Here is a 25,185-nt window from a genome sequence, read left to right on the forward strand (position 1 = left end):
CTCCAGCTGGGTAAAAGGTAATTCTGGCAGGGGAGATTGCAACCACGGGCTCCACTCAAAGAGAAGGACTGAGCATGGGATTAATTAGCATTAGAAGAGAGGGAATCATTTAACCAATGGAATAAAGGAACTGTGTAGCCAATGAGCAGTAGTGCCTTCATTTGCAAAAATGTATTAATAGTGAAAAGTTTTCGACAACTTCAGGACCCCCACCACCCTGAAGACCAGGGTGAAGAAGGACCAACGGGATGCTGATTGTGACAATCTGGGTGGTGACAATCTTCTGCTTGACCAATCTGTCTCTCTCTCCCCTCTCACTCACTTACTTCTTTCTCTTTCTCTACCTCATATTTTATTGTTAAATAAAATCTGTACTATTGGCTTTGGCATCTGGCATCTCTCACTCATCAGATCTAAACAAGGACGCAATGCCCCCGGGTTTTACACCTTGGACCTGGGGATGGGGACATGGCGATGGGATGGGGACATAAGGACATTAGGGACAAGGATGGTGACAGTAGGGATGGGATTGGACAGGAATGGGGACATTAGGGATGGACACAGGAATGAGCTGGGGGCATGAGGGTATTAGGGACAAGAATGGGGACATAAGGAACAGTGATGGGGACATTAGGGACAGGAATGGGCATTAGGGATAGGGATGTGGACATAAGAACGGAATGGGGGCAGAAAAGGGGAGGCGACATGTGGGCAGTGACATGAAGAGCATTCCCCTCCGAGGAGCTGGGGGCGGAGGTGCGGGGACCCCGCCGACCCCAGCCCGGCAGGGTGGGGGCTCCCCTCGCAGGCGGACCCGCACCCCCGAGCCGTGCGGGGACCGCCGTGTTCCCCCTGTCCCCCCCTGTCCCTCCTGTCCCCCCGTGTCCCCCCTTGTCCCTCCCCGTCCCCCCGCGCCGCCCGCTCGCGCTGCCGGTGCCGCGCGCTCCCGGCGTGCCCCGCGCGCCGCCGTGCTCTATAAATAGCGGTACCGGCGGGCACGGCGCGGGCGGCGGCGGGGCCAGGTCAGTGCGGGACCCCCGTGGGGCCGGGTCAGTGCGGGGCCTGTCAGTGTGGGACCGCGGTGGGGCCGGTCCGTGCGGGCCCGGTCAGTGCGGGACCCCCGGGGAGCCGGGTCAGTACGGGCCCGGTCAGTGTGGGACCCCCATGGGACCGGTCAGTGCGGACCCGGTCAGTGCGGGACCCCTCGGGCCCGGTCAGTGCGGGTTCGGTCAGTGCGGGACCCCTCGGGCCCGGTCCGTGCGGGCCCGGTCAGTGCGGGTTCGGTCAGTGCGGGCCCGGTCAGTGTGGTCCCCTCGGGCCCGGTCAGTGCGGTCCCCTCGGGCCCGGTCCGTGCGGGTCCCCGCCGGCGGCGGGCGGGGGGCAGCGCTGGATCGCGGGGGTTTTGCTGCCCCTGCGAGGAGCAGTGCGGGGATGCTGGAGCAGCCCGGCCCAGGGGCGCGGGTCCCAGGGAGAGGCTGCGGGACGCTGGCTGCCGATGGAGCGGGAGGGGTGGGTTGGAGCTGGCGGTGGGGTGAGGTGTCTGGGGGCACCCCGGGGTGCAGCCCGCAATGGCCTTGGTTGCGGAGTTACGAGCCCATCGTGCATCCCCCTCCCCAGCCCCGACCCGAACGGGTCAGCGCTCCTTCACCCCACCAAGAGCTGTGCCAGCTGTCCGGGGTCTCAGCACCCCCACAGTTAGGGACTCGGGAGTCCTGTGGGGACCATCTCAGGACTCTGTCCCCGCAGCGCTGGTGGGATGTGACCCGGTGCAGGTTTCAGTCCGGCCATTCTTAGCCCCTGCCCTTTCGAGGTTGTAACACGACCTGGCAGCGGCTGCGGGCTCCTGTGGCCGCGGGATGCCCCGTCCCTGCACCCCGTCCAGCCGGTTTGGGGTGACGCGCTGTGGCCAAGCGGGTCGGGCGCTGCGGGGCTGGGTGTGGACAGGCGGGGTGGCCAAACACACCCCGGAGGTTCTGGGGGTGCAGTGGGGTGCTGCAACCCCCTCCTTAGGACACCCCCCTAACACCAGCCCTTGGGCAGCTGGGGGTGCTGCCTCCAGCACTCGGTGTTGTGGTGGCACCGGGCATCCCGAGCGGCTTTCCTGCTGTCGGGCAGCACCCCAGGCATTGGGATGTGGGCAGGGCAGGGGAGGAAGCCGGAAACGTCACCGCGCGTCACCCGGCATGGGGATGCCCTTACCGCAGCCGGATGCGGAGGGTTACTGCTGGGAACCAGGTGAGTGATGGCCGCAGAAGCAGAGATTCCTCAGCTCCCTATTCCGGGGCCGAGCCAGGAGCTGTGCCTTCTATCCCATCCCCCCAGCCTGGCCTTGGAGCTGGGCATCATCATGGCCAAAAAGGGAGACCCCTTTTGTCCCCAGACGCTTGGTGTGTCTCATCACCTGATGTGCTGAGTTGTTTATCCTGCTCTTTCCTGGCAGCCTTAAGTGCTTCTGTGCCTGGACCACGGCAGCATGTCGACAGGTGAGTGATCTGTCTCCCTGCGTGCCTTCCAACTGCATCTGTGCCCTCAGTGTCCCCTGCATCCATTCCCTTTGCATCTCCCTGTCTCCCTTGTATCCATTCCCTTGGTTGCCCCCTGCATCAATCCCCCCTGCATCCATGCCCTTGATCTCCCCTGCATCCATCCCCTCTACATGCCCCTGTCCCCCTTTTATCCAACCTGTTGGGTCCCCCCTGCATCCATGTCCTTGATCCCCGCTGCATCCACCCCCCCTGCATTCCCCTTCCCTCCCTGCCTCTGTCCCCTGTGTCCCCCCTGCTCTTGTCCCCCTGACATGCAGCCCCTGGTCCACTTTGCATTCCTCCCCTCCACGTGCCCCTGTGTCCTTGCCTCTCTCTCTTCTGTCCATCCCCCATGTTCCTCCAGCCCCCCCACATGCCCCACATCCCATTGGTCCCTGCCAGACACTTGGCTCCATCCCCAGCCCTGGGGAGTGCTGGGTGCCAAGGAGTTGAAATTTCATCCAGCTGTAATCAGGAGATGGGAAAGTGGCCCCAGAGGAGCACAACTTTATTTTTAGCTCTTTTTCCCTCTTCGGCATCACCCCATACCAGGGTTGGTGCACAGATCCCACAGGCGGTGAGGACCCTGTGCCAGGGTGCTGGGCAGGGGCTGGGGTGGTCAGTGCCACTTGCACATCAGCCACCAGGTCCAGGGACCGATGCTGGAGTCCAGGGACTGCCAGGGTTGTGCCAGGTGCTCGAGGTGGCCGTGCCAAGCTGAGCCTGCCACGGCCCCAGTTACCCCAGCGGGGTGAGAAGCCAGCCACAGGGATGGATGAGGCCAGTCCCTGCCTGCAGTGGAGCCGTGGACAATGACCACCTCTGGGACACTACGTGGCACTGGAATTCCAGCCCCATGGCCGAGGTGCCAGGGGGTCCTTGTGCTCAGACGTGGCCAGACATCCCAACCTGCCCAGGTGACCAGGACACACGTCTGCTTCCCTCTCCATCTTCTCCCCAGGACTCTCCTGGATCGGTCCCCTCTATCCCCAGGGATGCCTGCCCTGGATCTGGCACCCCCTGGGGACACCTCACTCTCCAATGGACCTTTTGGCTTTTGATAATTTTTTTTCCCTCTTCTTTCTTCCAGAAAAGCTCAAGCAGCACAAAATCATCTTTGTGGTGGGTAAGTCTGTGTCCGGGTCCTGTCACTGGTGGGGTCAGCCAGGCCTTTTCCCTGTAGCTCTAGGCAGGGGAAATGGGGCTGGAGGCTGGGACTGGGCTATTCCCAGGCACTGTGGGATAGCCATGTCTCCAGCTTGGGTCCTCAGGGCCACATGGGGTATGCCAGCACCGGGACGCCACCTGTGGGCATGTGTGGGGTGGCAGCATCTGGGGTGACATGATGGTAAACCAGTGGGAGTCTATGTGACAACAAACCCCTGGGAGGTAAAGTGACAAAACCCTGGGTGGTGATGCCCTGGGTGCCATCAGGGTGTGGTGCCCATATGCCATTCCCAGCAGCCTATGACACCCCCAAGCACTTGGGCATCCTCAGGAGGAGCTCTGTCCATCCACTTGGTGCTGAGCTTGGGGACACCAACTGAGCTCTGAGGACTCCTGCATGTCTGTGCTGCTTCTCCCATGTACCCCTCCCTCTCCTTACCCATGGCTTGGGGCACACGTGTGTCTTGCAGGTGGCCCTGGCTCGGGGAAAGGGACACAATGTGAGAAGATTGTGCAGAAGTATGGCTACACCCACCTCTCCACGGGGGACCTGCTACGGGCTGAGGTCAGCTCGGGCTCGGAGCGGGGCAAGAAGCTGCAGGCCATCATGGAGAAGGGAGAGCTGGTGCCCCTGGTAAGTCCTCACCAGCACCAGCTGCCACAGGGTGGGGTGTGTAGGGGTGTCAGTGGGGACCCCAGATACGACAGTGATGGTTGGCACATGGCTCAGGCATCTCTGGCCCTGCCATCCCTGGGTGGGATTTGCAGTAGGGATTGGGAATGCTGGGTGGGAGTCATGTTGTTCCATTGGGATTTGCAGTAGGGATTGGAGATGCTGGGTGGGAGTCATGTTGTTCCATGTCAGCCATAGCAGCTCTGTCCTCCCCGCTGCAGGACACGGTGCTGGACATGCTGAGGGACGCCATGGTGGCCAAAGCAGACGTGTCCAAGGGCTTCCTGATCGACGGGTACCCCCGTGAGGTGAAGCAGGGAGAGGAGTTTGAAAAGAAGGTGAGCTGAAAAGAAGTATGCTGTGCTCTGCTGGGCCATGCCACACATCAGCTTATTACAGAGACTCAATCCAGCAGCAGCCTGACCTCCCATCCCAGCAGAGATCACATCCCAGAAGGGTCTAAACTGGGCAGCAGGTCCCCTTGCCTCAGGGACAGCCTGTGCCCAGAACGCAGTGGGAGGGACCAGGGTGTCCTCAGGCTGACAGAGCGTGACAACAGTGCTGACATGATGGTGATGGCAGAGAGCCAGGGCTTGGCCACAGTGCCCCTTTGCCTCCCTCTACATGGCCCTAGAGGCCACTGGAACAGTGTCCTGGTGGCTCCCAGACCAAAGCAAAGGGAGGCAGAAGATGGTGTGGGGACATTTCTGTGTCCTGATGGCCCCCAGACCCATATGGAGGGAGGCAGAAGGTGGTGTAGGGACATGTGTGACCCTCATGCTGACCCCCAGCACCCACCCAAACCAAACCAGACCCGCACCAACTCAGTGTGGTGACAGCCATGTCCCCTCTGCCTGCAGATCGCTCCCCCCACGCTGCTGCTCTATGTGGATGCGGGGAAGGACACAATGGTGAAGCGCCTGCTGAAGCGAGGAGAGACCAGTGGGAGGGTGGATGACAATGAGGAGACCATCAAGAAGCGTTTGGAGACCTACTACAAGGCCACTGAGCCTGTCATTGCCTTCTACAAGAGCAGAGGCATCGTCCGCCAGGTAAGCAGGAACGTGGCTGATGCCAGCACCCTCCAGCCCCGCTGCTTGGGGCTTGTGTCCCAGGAGAGGGGAAGTGATGGATGAGGATGATGAGGGAAGCAGGAAAACTCAATTCTGCCTAGTTTGGGATAGGCCTGACCCCTCTTGTTCCCAGCATACCCCCCCTCCAAGGATGGCCCGCACCCCTTTGCCCTAAATGAGCCCTGGTCTCTTCACCCATGCCAAAATGCATCCTTGGAAGTGCTCCAGTTGCTCTCAGATGGGAGCCCTCGGGGAGTCCCCAGCTAACCCCTCTGTACCCAGCTCAACGCCGAGGGCTCCGTGGACGAGGTTTTCCAGCAGGTCTGCACCCACCTCGACTGCCTGTAGCCGACCCCCCGGCCCCAGTTCCCCCCAGTGCACTCCAGCAGAGACAGCGGAAGCGGCTTTATCCTGTTTTCGTGGACGGAGCCGTGCGGAGGAAATTTCAAGGACATTGTGTTTGGCTCTTTCCCGTCTCTCCCCAGTAAAGTTCACTTTAATGAATCCAGACTTTATCTTTTTCTTCTGTCGCAGGAAATGAGTTTTTCTTTCCAGAGGTTCAGGTTTTTTTTTCTCCCCCTCTGTGTCCCGTCCCCCCCCAGCCCCTCTGGAGCTGATTAAGGGCAGGAAGCGGGTGTTTATCCCACCGGGGCAGCGAGATGCTGTGCTCAGAGGAAGGGAGGGAGCATCCCGGCCGCTCGCCCCGGCTTCCCAATCCGTGGCCTGTGGGGAGGCTGCGCCTGCATCCTCCAGCCAGTCCTGGCCGCCCTCATTCTGTCCCGATTGCTGAACCCCCTCGTGCTCTGGGTGTGTGTCCAGACACACAGGCAGCATCTGAGTCGTGTCCTGCACATGCGTCCCTTCCTCTCAGCTCTCCCACTGGCTGCCAGGGGCTGGAGGAGACCGGATTTGGGATGGGGATTTCCACCACTTTCATGCCTTGGCATTTCCTTGTTTCTGTTGGCTGTCAGTGTTTTTTGGGGTACGCAGTGGCTGCACTGATGGTTTGTGGTGGCACAATGCCCTGGAGCGGGGTGCTCTCTGTCCTGCTGTGCCTGGACACTCACTGCTGAGCCCTGATCCCAGGGGATAAGGAATGCACTGGGGATGCTTAGAGGAGCCCAGCCACCAGGCTGGGTGTCCTCCTGGCTGGGGGGATTGGGTGTGTGCCCTCATGGTGGTGGGACAGACAAGCAGTTGAGAGTCCTGGTGTGGGGGACAGGGGACGTGGGGGCTCCCCAACACCCACAGAACCACACAGGCACACTGCTGTAGCAGAGGGGCTGTTGTGGGGCTTGGGGACGGGGTTTACCCAGCCAGAGTGAGGGCAGGAGGTAGCAGAGCTGCAACCCCAACAGGGCCCCCCACCACTGACTTTTGGGCTGCTGGGAGCTGGGCACGGAGCCAGGGGGCTGGGAGGGCAGGAGGGGCGGCAGCATTGGGGTCAGCCAAGGCCACGAGGCCAAGGAGTCAGAGCGGAGAAAGGAAGCCAGCAGGGAAAAAACAAAACTCCCCAAGACGAAAACCCAAACTCACCAGTCAGCTCGACGTCAGCCCCGTGCTCAGGGGCCACGAGCCACCGGCAGAGCCCGGGGCACTGCGGGGAGGCCGGCGGGCAGGAAGGATGCAGCCATCCGGCCCGGGCTGGGACACTGCCAGGACAACGATCCAGGGCTGGGGCTGGCGAGTGCCTGCCTCGTGCTGGTGGAGACAAGGGACAGAGGGGTCTGGGTGGTTTGGGCCTAAAGCTGGGGAGTGGGGAGACCCATCTCTCTTGTGCCTCCAGCCCTCTGTGGGTGTGCTGTGAGTGTGCCTCAGTTTCCCCAGGTGGTGACCTAGGCAGGGAGTGGGACAGGGACCCTGCCCTGCTCCCCAGTACAGCCCTGAGTGCTTGATCTTGAGGTTTAAATGTTATTCCTCTGGTTTGAAATTGCAAGGCCATCCCACATGCAGCGAGGGGAGAAGATGCTGGGCCCAATGGGGTGCAGGGGGCTGCACGTGTGGGCACCCCACACCCACGGCCACCCTCCTTCTGTCACACTGCAGCTGCCACCACCCCAGGGTCCATCACCGAGAGTTTCTTGATCGTTGTCCTGCGGTGTCTTTGCGGGGAGAGGGGTGCGAGGGAGCCAGAGGATCCTGTGCCGGGTCCAGTCCCCGTGGCTGTCTCCATCCGCGGGTGAGCACCCGTCCCCGCGGTCCCCAGGAGATGGCAGTGCTCTGTCATGGGAGATGGTTGCTGGTCACCCCGGGTCACAGACATCTCCGGGGACATCCTGGCTGCTGGGGACAGGCGTCGCTGACTTCCCTGGCACGTTTCTATTCTGTCCTCATGCCCGTGGGCCATGAGTCGAGATGAAAACTATGCCCAGGGACCCGCGCCCACCCCCGGCGTGAGGGTCCCAGCCTCACTGATAACTGTGTGAAGGCCATCAGTGATAGAGAGGTGTGGGGAGGAACGGGGCAGAAGGGGATCCCTGGGTGTCCCCAGCCACCACATGGATTCCCTTTCGGCGGTGCTCAGCTGTGACCCCTTGCCCGTGACTCCCTCACCCAGGACCCCTTGTCCCAAGGGATCTCCCAAGCCCACCTGCCAGGTAGGGCTGTAGGCAAGGCAGGCAGTGGTGCTCGAGGGCTTCCACCTGCCCACCAGAGTGGGGTCCAGGGCCGTGGGGCAGCCACCACCCTGAGGGCTGTGACCCTGCCAGGGTGCTGGCTGGGAGCGGTGGGGGCTGAATGTCGGGGGCAGCCCCCATTCCCATCACTGGGGGCAGCTCGGGAATAACTTGGGTGGGTGAACCCCTCCAGAACCCCCGTGTCCAACCCCTCCACTCACTGGTGCCAGCCCTGGGAGTCCCTGGGGGCACCTACCCCGGGTACCCCTTGCCCGGGGCGCTTCCAATGCGCCCCTCCCGCACGGCGCTCTGGGGAAACTGAGGCACGGCGCCTCCGGGGGAGGGGGGGTTCATCCTCTCCGCCCCCCCGGCCCCGCCGGCCCGGCCCCAGCGCCGCCAGCGGCATTTCCTCCGCCGCGGACCCTCCTCCGAAGGGAGTCGGTTTCCTGCCGCTGCCGCCGCCCGCACTCGGCGCTGGCTCCCGGGGAGCGGCCGCAGGCGGACATGGGCCCCCGCTCCGTCCCGCTCCTGCCGCTGCTCCTGGCGCTACTCGGCCGCCCGGGTGAGTGGGGACGGGGGGCACCAGGGAACCGGACCCCGGAGATGAGACCTGCGGGATGGGACAGCGGGACGGGAGCCCGGGGACGGGAGCTCCGGGACGGGACAGCCGAGGAACAGCGGGACAGCCGCGGTGACTCCGCACCGGGGGCCAAAGGGGTCCCGGCTGTGCCCACACAGGCAGTGATTGTCACCCCCGCGAATCCCCCGGGAGAGGAGGCTTTGGGGAGCAGCCTGGGTGTGGGAAGGGACAAACCCGCCCCGATTCCCGGAACACACACAGCACAGCCCTGCCGCTCCCTGGGACCCCCGAAATCCCGGGTGCGTCACTGGGGCGAGGGAGGTGTTGAAAACGCCGTGGCTGAGTCCTGGCCAAGACCGTGGCAAATGGGGGGTTTGGGGTGGCTTTGGTGGCTTCGCGTCACCACGGAGTACGGAGGGGTTGATCAGGAGATGGGGAAGAGAAAGGGGAAAAAACCCTTAAAGTTATGGGATGTGGGGCTGGAGCTGGGGGAAAGAAATGGGAAAAACTGATAAAGCCTCACATGGAATGTGGGGCTGGAGATGGGGGCGAGAATGGGAATAACCCCTTAAAGCCTCGCATGGGAGTTGAGGGCTAAGCTGTTTCCAAAGCAATCGGAGCCACCCGAAATCCCTGCAGATTTCAAGGAGGGACGCCAGTGCTGATGGAGCTGGGACAGGGAGCTGGGGGACTCGGGGTCATAGCCCGCTGGCAGAGGGGAACTGGGAAGGCAGCAGCCACCCAGAGAGCCTGGGGCCAGCGGCACTGAGTGTCCTGGCTGGGTTGGTCCCTTCTGGTCACCTCGGGGACCAGTGCTCATGGGTGGTCTCAGGTGGCCCCACTACCAGGTTTGATGCCCACTCTCTTATATCACACCCCTGTGTGGTGGCTGTGCCAGACAGTCCCTACCGTGTGGGCCATGTCCCCTATAGTTGTGCCATACAGTTTCCATCCTTGTGGGTGTACAGTAAGTCCCATGTCCTGTGTAGTTGTGAGGCTCAATGCCCATCCTATCCTGTGCCACAGTTCCTGCCCTATGGCAGTGCCATGGTGTCCCTCTCCTGTGTAGATGTGTGTTAAGGTCTGTGTCCTCTGTAGCTTTCTTGTACAGTCCCCATCCTATAACCATGCCATATGCTCCCCATCCTGCGTCACAGAGGCCTTGTCCTCCCTGGCTATGATGTATAGTCCCTATACCATGCAGCTGTGCCATCTGGTCCCCATCCTACTCAGCTGTGCAATATCATCCGTGTCCTATGTAGCAGTGCCATGTGTCCATGACCTTTGCATTTGTCCCAACAGTCTCCACCCTATATGGCTGTGCCATATAATGCCCTAACAGGACTGTGCTATATGGGCTGAGTCCTAAATGGCTGTGCCATATGGTCCCCACCCTGAGTGTCCATTCCTATGGTCCCTGTCCTATTTATCTGTGCTGTATGATCCCCATCCTATGTAGCTGTGGCACACAGTCCCTGTGCTCTGTAACAGAGCTGTACAGTCCCTGTTGTATGTGTCCGCATGGTCCCTGTCCCGTGTCACTCTGCCATATAAACAGAACATCTTCTCTGGCCATACAACCCCAAACCTACACAGCTGTGCTGTATGGACCCCATCCTATATGTCTGTGCCATATTGTCACTGTCCTATGTAGTTGTGCCATAGTGAGTCCCCACCCTGTCTGTGCTGTATGGTCCCTGTCCTGCGCAGCTGTGACACATGGTCCCCATCCTGCCTACCTGTGCTGCTCACCACGTCCTGCTTCTTCCTCACAGGAATCTCTGGTACTGGGGTGCCCTCAGTGGGAGCAGTGCTGTGGGACTGGGGTGTCCATGGTGGGTGCAGTGCCATGGAACTGGGATGCCCACAGTGGGCACAGTGCTGTGGGACTGGGATTTCCATGGTGGGAGCAGTGCTGTGGGACTGGGATTTCCATGGTGGGAGCAGTGCTGTGGGACTGGGATTTCCACGGTGGGACTGGGATATCCATGGTGGGAGCAGTGCTGTGGGACTGGGATATCCATGGTGGGAGCAGTGCTGTGGGACTGGGATATCCATGGTGGGAGCAGTGCTGTGGGACTGGGATATCCATGGTGGGAGCAGTGCTGTGGGACTGGGATACCCATGGTGGGAGCAGTGCTGTGGGACTGAGATGCCCTCAGTGGGAGCAGTGCTGTGGGACAAGGGTGCTCTTAGTGGGTGTAGTATCAGGGTGCCACCAGCCAGCCTCCAGGGGACTTTGTGCCCCCTTGACAGGGGCCAGCATTGCTCCCCATGGGGTGAGCATGGGGCTGGGTCACCCCTCCCATCTCTGAGGAGAGGCTTCTTAGCCCCTGTCTGACTTAGAGAGTGGCAGGATGATGATTGTGTCAGGGCCGAAGCCTGTACCCATCCACTCCATCATCTGACCCCCAGTGCCACCTCAGCATGGTCCAACAGCCAGCAGTGGCTCAGGGGATGAGGATTCCCTCTCAGTGCAGGATCCAGCCCCATTCCTGCCCTGGATCAGCTCATTACACAAGAGGCAACACCGCCAGATGCAAGGATGCCAAAGTGGCGCTGCCCATCCATGGGCATCCTGCCCTGCCAGAGCCACCCTTGCCCTGCACCCCACACCCCAGCGTTGCTCTCTGCCCAGGTCTTTCATCTGCTCCCAAAACCCCAGGAATTGCCCCCCCCAGCCCCTGATCCACGGGGAAGCCACAGCAACACATCCCTGTTCCCTGATCTCAGCGGCACCAAAGCAAGGGAGACTGCAGTTGGAAAAACATAAAGTGGATTTTCTTTCTTTCTTCCTTTTAATTTTTTTTCCCTTTCCTGGAGTACAAAAATAACAGTGCCCTTATCTGATCGCCCCGGCGGCCCAGCTGAGCCCCCTTATCTGATGCTGACATAATGCTGGAGCCCGCTGCCTTCCCCAGGGACAGACAGTGCCCGACTGGCACCGCTGTCCCGCATCCCCTCCGCTGGCATCCCTGCCCTGCCGGGGGCGAGCCCAGCCGGGCCCCCAGCCCTGCCTGACCTCCCGGCACGATGCTGCCCGAGGAGCGGCGAGCTGCCCGTCCTGTGCCCAGCGGTGCCGGGGCCGCACGGCCGTGCCCGGTGCCGTCAGGGCAGGAGTGGAAGGGAAGAGGGACACAGCCTGTGGCGCCCAGATAAGCGGCTGTTTATCTTCCTCCCGATGCTGCCGGCCGCGCGGCCGCCACGCTGGGGGGAGGAAGCGCCGGACAATGAGTGGGCCCACGGCAGCGTCACCGGGGGTCTGTGCCGTGACCCCGCCGCCGCAGCCGGGCCACCTCATCGGTGAGACGCGGGTCAGGGACACCCTGATGGGCACGACTTGCAACGAGTGGCTCTCTGCCGGGTGCTGCGTCCCAAAAACTCAATGCTCAATGGCCTGGAGCATCGCACCCTCTAGCCCCAGTCCCGGTGGACCTGGACCACGGTCCAGCGACCTCCCGGTGCGTTGGCTGGAGACACCGGGGTTGAGAAAAGTTTGAGTGGGAAGGGAAAGAGCTCAGTGACCTCCAAAGGAAACACAGCATCCCAGGCACTGTCTGCCCATAGGCAGCCCCCCCAGCAGTGACTGCAGGGGTCCGTCCTGCCCAGCCCCTTGGATGGGAGCACCCATGGATGCCGCCGGCTCCTCGGGGCCAAGTTGAGGACAGCCCGGCCACAGCAGGGCTGCCTGAGGCAGAGGAAACTGTCGAGGCACGTGGGGATTTACAGGATCAGGCCTTCAAATGGCTGTTTGCGCTCAGGATTTCCCTTGGCAGCCGCCGGCCGGCCCCGCTCGCCGCGCGCCGCCGGGGGCTCTGGGATGGGGCAAAGCTCACGCCTGAGCGCCCGCGGAGGATGAGCTTCACAGCCTTTTCCATACCTGCGCTTCCCACTTTCCTGCGGCGGGGGAACGCGGGGGGGGGCTTCCGCCACCGCCCCAGCCTTCGGGGCGGCTGGGTGCGAGTTTTGGCAGGCGGCTGTGCCGAGCGGGGACCGTGGATTTTTCCAGCCCGGATCCAAGGGTCATTAGCGTGATTGCGGAGGGGGCTGGCGGTGGCGGACGGGCCCCGAGCGAACACGTAGCTGATGGTCCCGGGGGTGCTGTGCCGGCGGTGCTGACGCCGGGCTGGGGGCTGAGGCTGAAGGGGCAGTGCCGGCGCTGGCAGAGACATTCAGCTCCCTCCTCCATCATGTCCCCCCGTGTTGTGTCACCCCACATCCGTGCGGCGGGACTGACAGGCTCTTGTTTTCCGCCCAGATCCCGGGAGAGCCGAGAGCTGTGACCTGCAGCCGGTGACAGCGAAGCCACCCGTCACCCTGTCCTATGTCACCAGCACGGTGCCGCGGGGCTGTGTCAGCAACAGCTCCATGGGTACTGGCCATGAAGTCCATGTCCTCAGCGCCAAGTGGTCCAAGGTGAGCAAGAGGGTCCCAGTGCACCCCCACAGAACTTCTTACACTGTCATTTGACACTGTCACCACAGCACTGTCACCGTGTCCTCAGCAGGCAGGGTGTCCCAGCTGTGAAAACCTTCCTCTAATTAAGGAGCAGTGAAAGGATCTGGATTAATCTCCTCCATGGCACCCTGTCCAAGCGTCTCTTCCAAGCACAGCTGTGGACATTTCTGCCCCTGATGGGAAGACTTTAGATTTATATTTATATTAGAGGCAAATTCTTTAATAGCCCATGCTGCCAAGGCAGATATTCCTATGCTGGACACCTCAGGACACCATTTGCCTGGGAACATGGCCTGGTTCTGGCTCAGGAGCTGGGCAGAGCCATGGGTACCCAGTGGTGACCACACTGGGGAGGGAGGGAGGGAAAGTGGAAGGGAGGAAGGGATAAAAGGTCGAACGGAGGAAAGGATGGAGGAAGAGATGGAATGAGGTTTGAAGAGAGGGATGGAGGAAAGAGTGGAGGGATGAAAAAGGACATATTGAGGTGTCCAAGCGAGCAGCAACCTGTCTGCCAATGTTGGCATGGCCGTGCTGAGGGGTGATAACCGCACTGTGGGTGCTTTGGGGCAAGGATGGTGCAGGGTGCTGTCAGGGCTGGCGCTGGGGCTGGCTGGCCCTGGTGGGTGGGTTTGCACTGGCACACAGGTTTGCCTGGCAGCTCTGCAGGACAGCCTGGTTTCCCTCACGCTGGCTGGGGCCCAGCACCCGATTTTGGCCCAGCCCTGGGCCATCCGGCGCCACACTCCCCCCTCCCTGCCACCTCCCAGCTCTCCCAGTTCTGCTTTTGGAGCAGAGCGGGAGCCAGGCCACGAGGCGCCAGGGAGGGTCGGTTTTGCAAGGACCCCTCTGGCCTAGCCTGGTGTGACCTGGCTGTGGCATCCTGGATGAGTGCCAGGGCCGCGGGTGCCCCCGGGTTGTCACCAGCAGCGATAGGGGACACGCACTGATGTCACGGCTGCGGCACTGAGCCCCACAGTGCACAGGGGAAGCTGGGCAGGGACATGGCTCCACTTACAGAAGAATTACTGGAAGCTGCTTTCTATAAGCAGATCCCCACGATGAAAAAAAAAAAAAAGAGAAGAAAAAGAAAAAAAATAACCCGAAAGGCGGCGGCGGGGAGCGCCGAGGCTCCCGCCACTCGCGCAGCCAAACAATGGAGCGCCACAAAACACGCGGCAGGAAAAACAGCCGCCAGCTCCTCCCCGACGCTCGGGGCCACCCGGGGTCCCTGGCCACCCACGCTTGCCACGGGCCTCACTGGCAGCAGCCTCCACCCACCCAGTCCCCGCTGTTTTCCCTGCCTGCTGCCTGGCTCTGAACTTTGCGAGTCATTATTCGGGCAGCAGTTGCCAAATTTAGCACCTGGAGTTTTGACTTCCCCATCCGGATTTCCGGCTAGAGGCAACCAGGCAGTGCTAGCCACAAGGAATGGTGTATGGGCACACCGCTGTGCCCAGGCATCCCTGCACGGCAGTACAGACACACCTGAGCCTGGAGGGCTGCACAGGGGGATGTCCCAGTGCCCAGGGTGGGGATTCTCCAGTGTTCAGTGGGAGATACCCCAGTACCTACAGTGAGGATGCCGTGGCCCAGTGTAGGGATGCTCCAGTTCTCAGTGTGGGGTTACCCCAGACCGCAGTGGGGTGACACTCTCATACCCAGTGCAGAGATTACTTAGTCTCTAACTCAAGGATGCCCTGGTCCCTAAGAAGGGGGTGCCTAGACCCCACTATGTGGGATGTCCTGGACACCAGTGTGGGGATATCACCATCTGCCAGGTGGGCATACAGCTGGTCCCTTGCTTAGGGGAGCCAGGGGGTGTTTGCCCCTCTGGTGCAGGTACACACTCCTGTGGCATCCCTGCCCCCTAAACCCAGCCATGGGTGCCTCTTGCATGGCTCATCCTCAGGGCCAGCCTGCTCCCTCTGGCTCCAGGGGGCAGCCAGGAAGGTGACAGCAGCTGGGGCTTGGTGGCCGCAGTGATGACACTCTCCTCTTCCACCCCAGGACTCTCCTGTCCCTCTGGAGGTGACAGTCACTCCAAGAGCCGGTGTCTGCAGCCGGCTAGCAGTGCTCGTCCTCTTCTGCACCGACTGCTCTGCCTACATCAAGTCCCAGTGCTCAAACCTGATCATCCACACTGTGAGTGCCACAGCCCCACAATGGGAGCAATCCCCGGGGGCAGCAGGGCTTGGGCCATCCATGGGGATGTTTAAGGGGGTCTCTGGTGGAGACTGGTCCCCCCATCACCAGACATGATGCTTGTGGTGCTCCAGGGAGGAGGGGACGCTCCTGACCATTGCTGGCAGCACTGAGCACTGGGCTGACTGGGCAGGGAATGACGCACAGGGCTGGAAAAAGCTCCCATTTCCTCCGGCCGGCGGGAGGAAGGTCAGGGATGGGGTTTGGCTCCAGCAAGCTGAGCCGGGGTCGGGCGCTTTGTTAGCAAAATAAACCTCCTGCTTTGTTTGTGGCTAATAATAAAGTGGGCTGAGCCCTCGTGTGCCGCCGGCAGCTCTCGCTGCTCCCAGCTCACGGCCCCAAAAACCCCCATTCATCCAGGGTGACCTCCAGCCCCGGCTCCAGGGACACTCACTAGTTTTAGGCTCACGTTTGTATCCTGCACACTGAAGGGAAAGGTTTTCCTTGCTTTCCCCATGCCAGCCTGTGTAAAGGAGGGATGGGCCGTGCCCCTCACCCTGGCTTAAGCTGTCACTTGGCCCACAGGATGCCCACCTCATCATGGATACCGTCAGAGCATCAGACCCTGGGCCACCCATGGTCTCCAAAAGGGAGAAGCTCCTGGACTGGGCTCAGGATGTCTATCAGGGCATCACATCCTACAGTGAGCTGCAGGACCCCCACAAAGTCCGGCTCCACCTGGGAGAAGGTGCGTGGGGCTGGGGGCTAGCACTGGGGGGCTGGAGTGGGCAGGAATGGTCTTCCCATTCCAGAAGGGTGACAACCTCCTGGGGCAAAGTACCTTCCCCAGGGAGATGCCATGGGGACTGACGCCCCTGGCCCTGAGCATCTCCCCACCCACTGAGCCCAGTTTGACTCTGCTGACCCTGCCACCTGCACAGATGCGCACAGTCCTCCAGTATGCATTCCCCAGGAGCACTTCAATGCCACTCTGCACCTTGAGACTGAGGTCCTCTTCCACGGGATGAAGGGCTGCTCACGCAGTGATGCCCAGAGCACCAGGGCCGCTCACATCATCCAACTGCAGTCGGAGCTCAGGTACCACAGAGCGAGCAGTGGGACCCCAGGGGTGGGACAGGCAGTGGGATGTGCTTGGAGATGCTTGGGAAGATGTTGGGGTGTCTCAAAGGCAGAACTCCAAATCCCAGGTTGAATGTGGAACCAGTTGGTATGGAATGCTGAGAAGGGGGATCTTGTGGTTTTGCAGCTCCCCCATCACAGAGGTGGAACTGAAGCTGAAATGTCCTTCGAATTCTGTTGGTGACCAGATGCTCATCCTGCAGAGCAAGGCAAATTTCACCTGGCGCCTCTTCTTGGAGTGCAGCATCCAGTTACTGGTATGTTGAGAGGAATGTGTCTTCCTCACCACCCCCATCAAGGGGTCTCCCAGGTGCCCAGGAGATGCTGGTGTCATGGGGAAGGTGGCAGGAGGGCACCTGGAGACATTAGACATGGGAAGGTGGCTGATCCCTTGCTGCAAGCCCTCATTACTGGGATGAACCCTGCCTTGTGCACCCCCAGCTGTCCCTATCTCCACTTAGCCCCCTCCTTTCCTCCTCACTGCAGGTCTCTGGGAATTACATCATGCCCTTTTCTCCGGAGATGTTGCGTGGGGAGCACCTGCCTGACACGGAGCAGGACCTCATCGCTAAAGCCTTTGAGAAGAACTGCAGTGTCATTGCCTCCTACTCCGCCATCCCTGCCAGCACCCACATCATCATGAAGATTCTTGAGCATGGTGAGGCCCCCAGCACCCCAGGACTGGGTGGGATGGGGGGTTCCACCACTCCCACTCAGCTCCCCCATCTCCCTGCCCTGCAGAGACGGTTGAGACGCCGGTGGCGACCACCCCCCTTGACACCATACAGTCCCAAGACTTGCCCCGCCAGGTGCTGCAGACCCTCAAGCCCTGGAAGTGCACAGATGAAACCATGGAAATTGTCATCATCAGGTCTCACCTGGAGGTGAGAAGGGTGGAAGAGGTGCCAGTGTCCGCCAAAATCACTCAGAAGTTGCATTTTCCTCTGGGTGCTAGGGGTGGGTGGCACGGGGATGTCCCCAGTCAGTGGGTGACTACAGTGTGCTTTCCTCTCAGCCCATCAAGGACGTGGTGAACATCACCCTGAGGGACATCAGCTGCCAGGCAGAGAAAAATGCCACCCACTTCATGTTGAAAAGCCCCCTCAGCCACTGCGGCACCTCACTGGAGGGCAGGGACTATGCCAACAATGAGGTGAGAGGGGGGCTGGCTGGGGATGTTGCCTCCAGCCCCACTGATAGCCCATGAGAGCTTCAATGATTGCTCGTGGGGCTTCTTCACCCAGGACCTCCTTGCTTTTACATGGCTGGAAACATCACACTGCAGCCCAGGGCTGAGATGGAGGGGGAGTGTGTGGGTGGAATAATCCCATCCCATCCCATCCCATCCCATCCCATCCCATCCCAGACTCCAGCAGTGGGGAGCACCTGACTGACCCAGCTTTTCTGCCTCCTCACAGCTCATCCTCAGCCTGGCCAAGGATGCAGTGCTCCGGAGTGTGCGGGTAAGAGCCAGATTTCCCCGTGTGTCCAGGGCTGGGAGAAGGTGCAAATGTCACTGTCAGCTGGGTGCTGGGTGCCCCCTTAGTGCTGCCCCCCTCTTGCAGGTTGGCTTCCAGTGCGAGATCCCACGGGAGCTTTTCCTGCGCCTTTTCCCCACTGCTGACTTCAAGGCACCACAGACAGAGCTGGAGATCAACAAGGAGGTCTTTGTGCAGGTACTGCCACTGTCCCAGTGCCCAGGCTGGGCAGTCCAGCTGTCCCTGAGCCAGTGGCACTGATGGTGTGCCCCGTTCCCACCCGTGCAGGCGTCCATGCGGTGGATGGATCACCCGGCTGACCTGCAGCTGAAGGAGTGCTCGCTGTCGGCCGCAGGGCGGGAGCCAGTGGTGCTGGTGCGGGGCGGGGAGGCGCATGGTGCGGGGGTGGCTGTGCTGGAGAGCCCCACCAGCACCCACGGGAGGAAGGTGTGGCGGTTCCGCTTCACCTACACCATTCCTGAGGGACACAAACCATTCACAACTGCCAGACTCACGTGCAAGGCTGGCTTGCAGGTCAGTGCAACACCCACACTGGTCCCCATTGGCGGTAGCAGACTGATGGGTTTGTCCCACACCGTTGGGTGGTGGAGCCCAACCATGAGCAGCATTCCCTGGTCCACAAAGAGCCCGGGGGCCCCCACCTCTGTCGTCTTGCAGGGGTGCACATCTTCCCCCTCTCACCCCAACCTCCACCTCTGCAGAATGACACCATCTTTGAGAAGTGCCTGGAGGTGACAGTGAAGGATGGCTGGCGGCCTCTCAACTGTAAGTTCAGGGCAGGGGAGGTGGTCAGCACGGGAATGGGAGTGGGACCCTCCCAGTGTGGCAGTGCTGATGGCCTCATCCTCCCTCAGACCGTGGGCTGGGGCTGGCTGCTGTCCTGGGCATCACCTTCGGCGCCTTCCTCATCGGAGCACTCCTCACTGCTGGGCTCTGGTACATCTACTCACACACCCGTGAGTATCCACCACCCCTGGGGACCCCCGTGGTGGGATGGGGGAGGGCACATGCGTGTCCCTTACTGGGGTGCCTGCTTTTCCCTTCTGGGCCAAGTCCCCAGGTGAGCCAGAGACCATTGCCCTCCATCTGTACAGTCCTGGCAAGGCTATAGGGGATTAACTCCGCTTCAGGTGTCTACAGTTCCTCAGGGTCCCTCCTACTTGTCTGGGGGCCCCTCTGCCATCTGCCCTCCCTCCTGCTCCTGGTGCCCCATGCTCATCTCCCTCCCAGGGACTAGCTGGGGAGTGATCCATGAGGGTTTGTGAGGGTTGGAAGGTGCCAGGGGACCGAGCCAAGGCCACCGCTGTTCGCCCTGAGTCTGGTTTCCCCTTGGTGTTCCCCGTGGCGGGCGGTGTGAGCCAGGTCCCATCTCCAAACTGCAGCCGGTTTCCAGCACGGCGCCAGCCTCGGAGAGCAGCAGCACCAACCACAGCATTGGCAGCACCCAGAGCACCCCTTGCTCCACCAGCAGCATGGCCTGACGCCCCCGGGCCCGCCCGAGCCCGTGCAGCCCCCGGCCAACGGACTTGGGGACCCACCCCAGTGCCATTAAGCTGATTTTTTGCCCCAAATCTGAGGCCGAGCCCAGAGGGGGCCTCCATTACTCATTCAGTGAATGCTTTGGCCCCCCGAGGGCAGCCCACACCCCCCTGGGGTCCCCTGCTGCAGTGGGGAGGCAGAATGAGCAGCTGTTGCCAAAACCTCCCACGAGGCTCCCCATCAAATGGGGGGGGAAGAAGAAGTGGGTGCCCCCTGGACATGCCCCAGCACTTGGGGTGACCCCCGTGCCCCTCCTGCAACCCCCCAAGAAGGCAGCAGGCACCAGTGGGAGCAGCAAGAGGTTTATTTGCAGAGGATGGTGCAAGGCTGCTGCCCTCCCACAGGACGAAGGGCAGAACCCACCACTTCCCCCAGCTCCCCGTCCAAGTTACAAACTTTTATCAATAATAATAAAAATCTTCCCTATATTAAATTAATTGTGCCCTGATGCTGAGCCTTGCCACAGCTTGAGGCTCCCACCTACCAGGCACTGGGACCTCATCACAGCCTGGGGCAGCCCCCCCAAAACCCTGGGGGTCGCCCCAGTGTCACCAGGGAGGGAATGGAGACCTGGAGCATCCCCGCATGGACAGTGTCCTGGGAAGGGCACAGGCAAAAGGCACTGGGGTGAAAACAGCCGAGCCAGGATGGGGCAGGGTGTCCCACATCCCCCTCCAGATGCCTCCGAGCGTCACTGGGGGCAAAACTGTCGCTTCAAGTAAACAGAGGTGCAAAGCTCTGTCCCCCACGCTACTGGGACAGGGCAGGGACGAGCAGCCGGAGGGCCCCACCCACCAGGTGCAGGCTGCCGGTGACCAGGACATGGACAGCAGCTGCCTCCCGCAGCAGCACGGCCCCGCTGCTGGCTGCGGGGTGCGGGTGAGCCCCCGAGGCCACCGGGGCTGCCAGGTGGGGGTCCCGGCCCTGTGCTACCCACCGCAGCGCCTGGGCCAGGCATGGGAACACGAGGGCTGGGGAATTGAGGGGTCGTGGGGCTTGGGGCACCAGGAGCAGGGAGCCTCGGCTGGGGGCTGGCTGCAGCAGCCCCCCCACCCGCGGGGGAGATGGGAGCCAGGGGTCCTGCCCCACTTTCTCCTCCAGGAGCCTTGTCCACGTCTGCTGGTTCTCCAGGCAGCGGGTCAGGGCGTTCTCCAGCGTCACATTGAAGTTTTGCTGGTCTGGGAGGGATGGGAACAAGCAGTCAGGGATTGCAGGGGGAGCTAGGGAGGGATGAGGATGGGGAGCTGGAGAATGCCCTGTCTCCCCAGCACTCACCTGCATTGTTGGCCAATGACACCTCCGTGAAGTTGGGACAGAAAACAGCATAGTCAAAGTGACAGGGCTGTGGAGACAGGAGCAATCAGCACTATGGGAACCCTCAGCACCCACCCATGGGATTTCCACTGGGGCCAGTCCCACACCAGCAGGGTCACAGGGGATGGGCAGGGGATGATCGAAGTCCCTTCCCCGCACCCTGGACTGTGAGAGCCTTGCAGGGAGCAGTTGAGGTGGGAAACACCCTGGGATAGCAGGATGGGCAGACAGACAGACAGGGTGTCAGCTCCATCTCGTGGCCCCCTGCACCCACAGCAAAGCAGAACTGGCAGAGAACCCAGGCATCCAGGCACAGTGATCCTCCCGTGCCCCCCAAACCTCACCACCAGCAGCTTGAGCAGCGCCGCCGTGTCCCGGTCGCCTGTGGCATTGAAGAGCAGCACACGCACCTCAGAACCACTGCAGGGAGAAAGGGCAGGTGGCCCATGCCCCAAGGGGACCTCCAACACCACCACCACAATGTGTGCCCCCCTTTGCATTCTCTCCTTACTCATGGGGCTTGTCCTGGTTGAGGGCAGCCTGGCGGAACCAGCGGACGCAGGCCTGGATGCTGCTGGTGGTGTGAGCTCCGTCCAGGTACCACGTCACAGGGCCGTGGGACAGCACCTGAGTCCGGCCCAGCCACTCTGTGTCCCGCAGGCCTGGGGGAACACAGGGCATGGTTGGGACCCCCATACCTTCCCTGACACTGGTACCCCTGTGGGAATCCAGTGTGGGGCAGACTGTGCCCTCCAGCACACACAGCACTGGCTGGGGTCCAGCATGGCCCTGCTGAGCCCTGTGACATGGTGAGGGGGGTGCTGGCACAGCCATACTGCACCTTGGATCATGGCATCGCTCAGTCGGAAGGCGGGCGCCAGTGGCACTGGCCCGCCCAGCAGCTCGCTGCTTGGTGCCACCTCCTTCAGCTCCCCAAGACCTAGGCAGGACAGACATCCCACTGAGACCTCAGGGGCCCTGGTGGGGTCCCTGTCCCCTGTCCCCCGCCTTACCCTGGCAGCCACGGCGCTGCAGCCACGTCCGTGCCAGCTGTAAGGCCAGGGCAGCGTTGGAGCGCTGGTGGGCACCGGCCAGCCCCAGCTGCAGTGCCTGGCAGCCCTCCTCGAAATCATCCAGCTCCGGGCAGAGATAGAGGGAACACTGCAGGGAGAGGAGGCTGAGCCCCCTGCCGTGGGGTACCCCCCACCCACACCCCCGCCACAACTCACCTTCCGCTCCTGGGCTCGCTCCCTCAGCACCTCCAGCGGCCGCTCCGGCTGCGCCACGGTGAACGCCGGCACACCGGGCTGGAAAGGATGGGGGTGCTCAGCGGCATGCTGAACACACCCGAAAACACAAGAGGAGAGAGCAGCTCTCCCTACCTTAAAAATGCCTCCCTTCTGCCAGGCAATCTTCTCCATGGTGTCCCCGAGGATGCTGGTGTGGTCAATGCCCAGGGAGGAGACTCCACACACCACTGGCGCCCTGGGGATGCAGCACAGCAGTGTCCCTGCTGTTCCCCGCTCCACCGTGGGGACATCAGGCCTGGCAGCCCTGGGGACAGGCTCAACCCTGCCAGCTCCTACCTGATGATGTTGGTGCAGTCATAGGTGCCGCCAATGCCAACTTCCACCACTGCCAGGTCCACCTGGGGACACAGGAACACTGGAGCAATCAGAGCCACTAGCAGCATATGTCCCCATGGATTCAGGGATGTGGGTGGAGACAGGTCCCTGCCACCTGCCCTTCCAAACCACACCTGAGCACACCCCTTATTTGTGGAGTGATCATCTACCTGGCAGAGCATCCCCTCTTTACAGCCATGACAGCCACACGAATTCTGGCCCAAGTGTCCCCTCCCTGAGGTCCCCACCAACCCAACATTTGTGTCATCCAGCTATCACCACTGACCTTCTCCTGCAGGAAGACGTGAAAGGCCATGATGGTGAGGAAGCGGAAATACGCCGGCATGCTGGAGTGTGCTGGGTCCTGCCAGGCAGAGCAGGGTGAGGGTGAGCACATGACCCTGGAAACAAAGGGGACCAAAGGGAGGGAGCACCCCCACAAACCCTGCTGGCCCCACCTTGGTCTCCTCCAGGCGGTTGTAGACCAGCCAGAAGTACTTGTTGAAGAGTTCCTTGCTGATGGGCTGCCCATTGATGCGGATCCGCTCGCGCACCTGCACGAGGTGAGGGGAGCTGGGGGTACAGAGCAGGGGGAAGAGTTAGGGACAGCTCCACCGGCCCTTCAGAACTCTCCTGACTCCCCTGCCCACCTGTAAAAGCCTGTCTTCAGCCCATAGTTGCGGAGGATGCACTCGGTGAAGGCGCACGCTGAGCCCTGAGGAGGCAGCTGTGTTAAACCCTCTGTTCCAGAGAGGGACAAACAGAGCCGCAGACTCCAGCAGCCCCCTCAGTCCCCCAATCCCCCACAGCACCGCCCACCCGCTTCACCTTGCCCTTCGTCCCTGTGACGTGGATGATGTTCAGTCGATCCAGGTCCTCGACCTGTAAGAGTTCAACCACCCTGTGAGACCCCCATGGCAGCCAAGCATGGTGGCACTGCTAACAGGACAGGGGAACAGGGACGGGAATCAGCCCCTCACCTTCAGTCCACTCCTCTCCAAAAAGCCCTGCATGGCTTCCAGCTGGGCCTGGGGGTCACCGCGCTCCCGCTTCACCTGCTCCAGGTAGCTGGCATTGGTCTGCAGGGTGTTGAGCATCCGGATTGCATCCTGGAAAGACCCCCAGGGTAGTCGGGATAGCGCCCATCACAGCAGCCTTGTGGGGCCAGCCTGTCCAGAGCCCGCTGCACCCTGACCCACCCCTTCGGGCTCAGTCCCCTCGGCGGTGCCAGTGGCCAGCCACGCCGGCAGCATCTCTGCCATGGTGCCCCGGGGACGTGCCGGCAGCGCCAGATCCTGTCACGGGGACAGGCTACTTATGGGCAGGGGTTACCCGCCCCTCCCCAGGTGTCCCTTGGCCCCGCGGTCAAGCCCAGCGCCAGCACCCACCGCTGCCCAGTGGGGCAAGGTCGCCGCCAGCAGGAACGAGCGACGCCAATGAAGCAAGAACGCCGCACCTGCACGGCACACCTGAGACAAGAGGTCACCATTGCCACCCCACTCCAAGGGTTCATGAGCCTGGCGCGGCACCGCCGCGTGCGGCTGCGGGCAGCTGGCACAGCACCAACCCGAGTCCCCAGTGTTGGGACACTCCACCCAGGCAGATGTGCTGTCCCACCGGACAGCGGCACTGGCACCACAGCGCTTCCAGCTCCGCAGAGCGGGACTGCTCCCGCCTGCCCGGCGTGGCTCCACCGCCATTACCCCCACGACACCTGGCGCAGCCGCGTGCGGCCGGGACACGCCGCGGCTACCGGAGCGGCTGCCGCTACAGGCCGGGCTCACCCGCTGCTGCCACGGGGCACCGCGCTTTGCGGGGTGAGCCGAGCAGAAAGCGGGGACGCGCGGCAGCCGGCACGGCCCGGGGCTGCGAGAGGCGGCAGAGCGGGTCGGGAGGGGAGGTGTGTCTGCCGCCCCGCGCGGAACCGGAGCCCCATCGCTGCCGCGGCCCCGCGCCCCGCCCGGCGCGCGGCCCCGCGCGGTACCTGGTAGTCCATGGCGGGGGCGCGCGCGGGGCGCGTGCTGAAGCGGCGCCCCCCGGCCCGCAGCGCCCCGCGCAGCGCGCGCAGACCCCGCGCCACCATCCCCGCCGCGCGCGCGCCGCCCAGAGAACGGGGCGGGGCCGCCCCGCAGCCCGGACGCCACCGCCCCCATCTTAACAGCGGGCAGCGCGCGCCACGTCGCGTCAGGAAGGGGGCAGCGCCATCTTTGCGAGGGGCAGCGGGGCGGCCGCCCCCGGCGAGACCGGCCGCACGCCTCGGGAGGGGCACGGCAGTCCCGGCCGCGGGTGTAGCATCGGGCACAACGCACCGCTGTGCCGCTCAGTCTGTCAGCACCGGGACATGGCCCTGCAGCCCCCACCGCCCAAGCTGGAGCACAGGGATCCCCGGCCCTCCGCACGCCCGGCCGGCAGCATCGCCCCCGCCCGGTGCCAGCAGCAGCGGTGCTGATGTGCCGCTGCACGCATCGCCGAGCCCCTCAGCTCCCCACGAACAGGACCGGGGGTCTCAGGCTGCCCGAACTGCCCTCGGGAGGACCTGGTGCTGTTTCCATTTAGGCAGCACAGCGACAGGAGGTTCACACTAGCTGTTTGAGACATGTGCCATGTTTATCCACAATGGCACAAGGAAACTGGCTTAGTGCTCATAACCGACTATTTTCCCAAAGAAACAGACACCGCCCCCCGCAACCAGACTATTTCAGAGCCCCAAACCAAGACAGAGCTACCTTGTACATGTCATCTTTCAGGCCCATTTTTTATCCTGAGAATGGCCCCACTCGCCACGACTTCCTCATGAGACTTTACACGACACGGCTTTTGTCACTAATTGTTAAC

General features: G+C 62.1%; 3 protein-coding genes across 6 annotated transcripts; 2 read left to right on the forward strand and 1 right to left on the reverse strand.

The window, feature by feature from the left end:
* The first annotated feature begins 956 nt into the window (after positions 1-956).
* On the forward strand, positions 957-5,942 carry AK1 (adenylate kinase 1). 4 transcript variants are annotated; one of them, XM_033077549.2, is made up of 7 exons: positions 957-1,022; positions 2,441-2,483; positions 3,616-3,651; positions 4,163-4,326; positions 4,587-4,703; positions 5,226-5,417; positions 5,721-5,942. In XM_033077549.2, the coding sequence occupies exons 2-7, from the start codon at positions 2,474-2,476 to the stop codon at positions 5,784-5,786; spliced, it is 585 nt and encodes a 194-aa protein (XP_032933440.1). In that variant the 5' UTR covers positions 957-1,022; positions 2,441-2,473; the 3' UTR covers positions 5,787-5,942. The 4 variants fall into 4 exon arrangements, with proteins under 4 accessions (XP_032933440.1, XP_032933441.1, XP_032933442.1 ...); XM_033077550.2 differs by lacking the exon at positions 957-1,022 and adding an exon at positions 2,168-2,235; XM_033077551.2 differs by lacking the exon at positions 957-1,022 and adding an exon at positions 2,169-2,217 and having other exon boundaries at positions 2,448-2,483.
* Positions 5,943-8,513: 2,571 nt separating this feature from the next.
* ENG (endoglin) lies at positions 8,514-19,844 on the forward strand. The gene is made up of 15 exons (XM_033077789.1): positions 8,514-8,615; positions 12,892-13,049; positions 15,099-15,233; positions 15,819-15,981; positions 16,175-16,331; positions 16,501-16,630; positions 16,860-17,031; positions 17,115-17,257; positions 17,389-17,526; positions 17,792-17,836; positions 17,939-18,049; positions 18,140-18,385; positions 18,574-18,637; positions 18,727-18,828; positions 19,255-19,844. Exons 1-15 carry the CDS (start codon positions 8,558-8,560, stop codon positions 19,422-19,424), a joined length of 1,992 nt encoding a protein of 663 aa, XP_032933680.1. The 5' UTR covers positions 8,514-8,557; the 3' UTR covers positions 19,425-19,844.
* Positions 19,698-24,388, reverse strand: FPGS (folylpolyglutamate synthase). The gene is made up of 15 exons (XM_033077788.1): positions 24,335-24,388; positions 23,331-23,459; positions 23,179-23,232; positions 23,001-23,065; positions 22,809-22,923; positions 22,637-22,714; positions 22,312-22,373; positions 22,108-22,210; positions 21,955-22,032; positions 21,739-21,886; positions 21,567-21,665; positions 21,237-21,387; positions 21,070-21,145; positions 20,687-20,753; positions 19,698-20,589 (listed from the first exon to the last, which is right to left on the reverse strand). Exons 1-15 carry the CDS (start codon positions 24,344-24,346, stop codon positions 20,162-20,164), a joined length of 1,665 nt encoding a protein of 554 aa, XP_032933679.1. The 5' UTR covers positions 24,347-24,388; the 3' UTR covers positions 19,698-20,161.
* Positions 24,389-25,185: the final 797 nt, after the last annotated feature.

This window comes from Catharus ustulatus, chromosome 21, assembly GCF_009819885.2.
Source record: "Catharus ustulatus isolate bCatUst1 chromosome 21, bCatUst1.pri.v2, whole genome shotgun sequence".
NCBI lineage: Eukaryota > Metazoa > Chordata > Aves > Passeriformes > Turdidae > Catharus > Catharus ustulatus.

Bases quoted from the DNA above. Each gene is read 5' to 3' on its own strand.
- ENG (XM_033077789.1), top strand. From the start codon at position 8,558: ATGGGCCCCCGCTCCGTCCCGCTCCTGCCGCTGCTCCTGGCGCTACTC. The intron at 16,332-16,500 runs GTACCACAGAGC...GTGGTTTTGCAG, and splicing joins CAACTGCAGTCGGAGCTCAG to CTCCCCCATCACAGAGGTGG. The intron at 17,837-17,938 runs GTAAGAGCCAGA...CCCCTCTTGCAG, and splicing joins CAGTGCTCCGGAGTGTGCGG to GTTGGCTTCCAGTGCGAGAT.
- FPGS (XM_033077788.1), bottom strand. The intron at 22,211-22,311 runs GTAGGAGCTGGC...CTGCATCCCCAG, and splicing joins GACTGCACCAACATCATCAG to GGCGCCAGTGGTGTGTGGAG. The intron at 21,887-21,954 runs GTGAGTTGTGGC...CTCTCCCTGCAG, and splicing joins AGCGAGCCCAGGAGCGGAAG to TGTTCCCTCTATCTCTGCCC.
- AK1 (XM_033077552.2), top strand. From the start codon at position 3,301: ATGAGGCCAGTCCCTGCCTGCAGTGGAGCCGTGGACAATGACCACCTC. The intron at 3,652-4,162 runs GTAAGTCTGTGT...TGTGTCTTGCAG, and splicing joins CAAAATCATCTTTGTGGTGG to GTGGCCCTGGCTCGGGGAAA. The intron at 4,327-4,586 runs GTAAGTCCTCAC...TCCCCGCTGCAG, and splicing joins AGGGAGAGCTGGTGCCCCTG to GACACGGTGCTGGACATGCT.